The sequence below is a fragment of the Sceloporus undulatus genome, chromosome 8 (assembly GCF_019175285.1).
Source record: "Sceloporus undulatus isolate JIND9_A2432 ecotype Alabama chromosome 8, SceUnd_v1.1, whole genome shotgun sequence".
In the NCBI taxonomy this organism is placed as follows: Eukaryota; Metazoa; Chordata; class Lepidosauria; order Squamata; family Phrynosomatidae; genus Sceloporus; species Sceloporus undulatus.
In genome coordinates, this window is record NC_056529.1 from 8,688,734 (window position 1) to 8,689,375 (window position 642).

Genomic DNA, 642 nt, shown 5'->3' on the forward strand with positions numbered 1-642 from the left:
GTGACTTGCCCAAGGGCACCCAATGGGTTTCCATGGCTGAGCCAGGATTTGAACCCTGGTCTCGCAGTCAGTGCCTCTGGGTGGCCATAAGCTAGGAATGACTGGGAGGCCCACAAAGACAACAACAAGAAGGCATCCCTACAGGCGGCGAATCCCGAGGGTCGCTCCTGGCTCTTATGAGGAGGAGGAGGAGGAGGAGGAGGAGGAGGAGGAGGGCGAGGGCTCCGGAGCCCAGGGGAGCCGGCCTTGGAGGAGCAAGAGGGCGGCGAAGGAGCTGAGAGGCAGCCAGAGGGAAGGAAGAGCCTCCGCCGGCAGCGTCGCAGCCACTGCAGCCACCGCATCGCCCACGAACTGGACCCGGAGGAGACGAGAGGAAACGCCCAGAGCGGACCCTCTCTCGCACGCCCCTCCGGCCCCACTTCCGCTTCTCGTCTCCTCTGGCTTCCGGTGCTCCAAGGAGCCCCTCTCCTTCCCTCCTCCTTTCCCGCCTAGGCAAGCCTGAGGTGTCTGACTTCAACTCCCAGAAGCCCACGCGAGCGGGAAAGGGATTGTGGGAGTTGTAGTTCGAAACCTTGTTAGTCCTAGGCCCTCAAATAATAATAATAATAATAATAATAATAATAATAATAATAATAATAATAA

At 58.3% G+C, this 642-nt stretch overlaps 1 protein-coding gene across 2 annotated transcripts in view; it reads right to left on the reverse strand.

Moving 5' to 3' along the window:
* The window catches only part of TK2 (thymidine kinase 2), a 13,262-nt gene that overhangs the window by 8,928 nt on the left and 3,692 nt on the right, over positions 1–642 (reverse strand). The window contains exon 1 of one of the 2 annotated variants that reach the window (XM_042437570.1): positions 143–403. The exons of the other annotated variant lie outside the window; for it this stretch is intronic. Within the exon in view, the coding sequence (XP_042293504.1) occupies positions 143–341 (199 nt within the window). The 5' untranslated portion in view covers positions 342–403. Of the gene's footprint in view, positions 1–142; positions 404–642 lie in introns of those variants that run through there. 2 annotated transcript variants of the gene reach the window in all.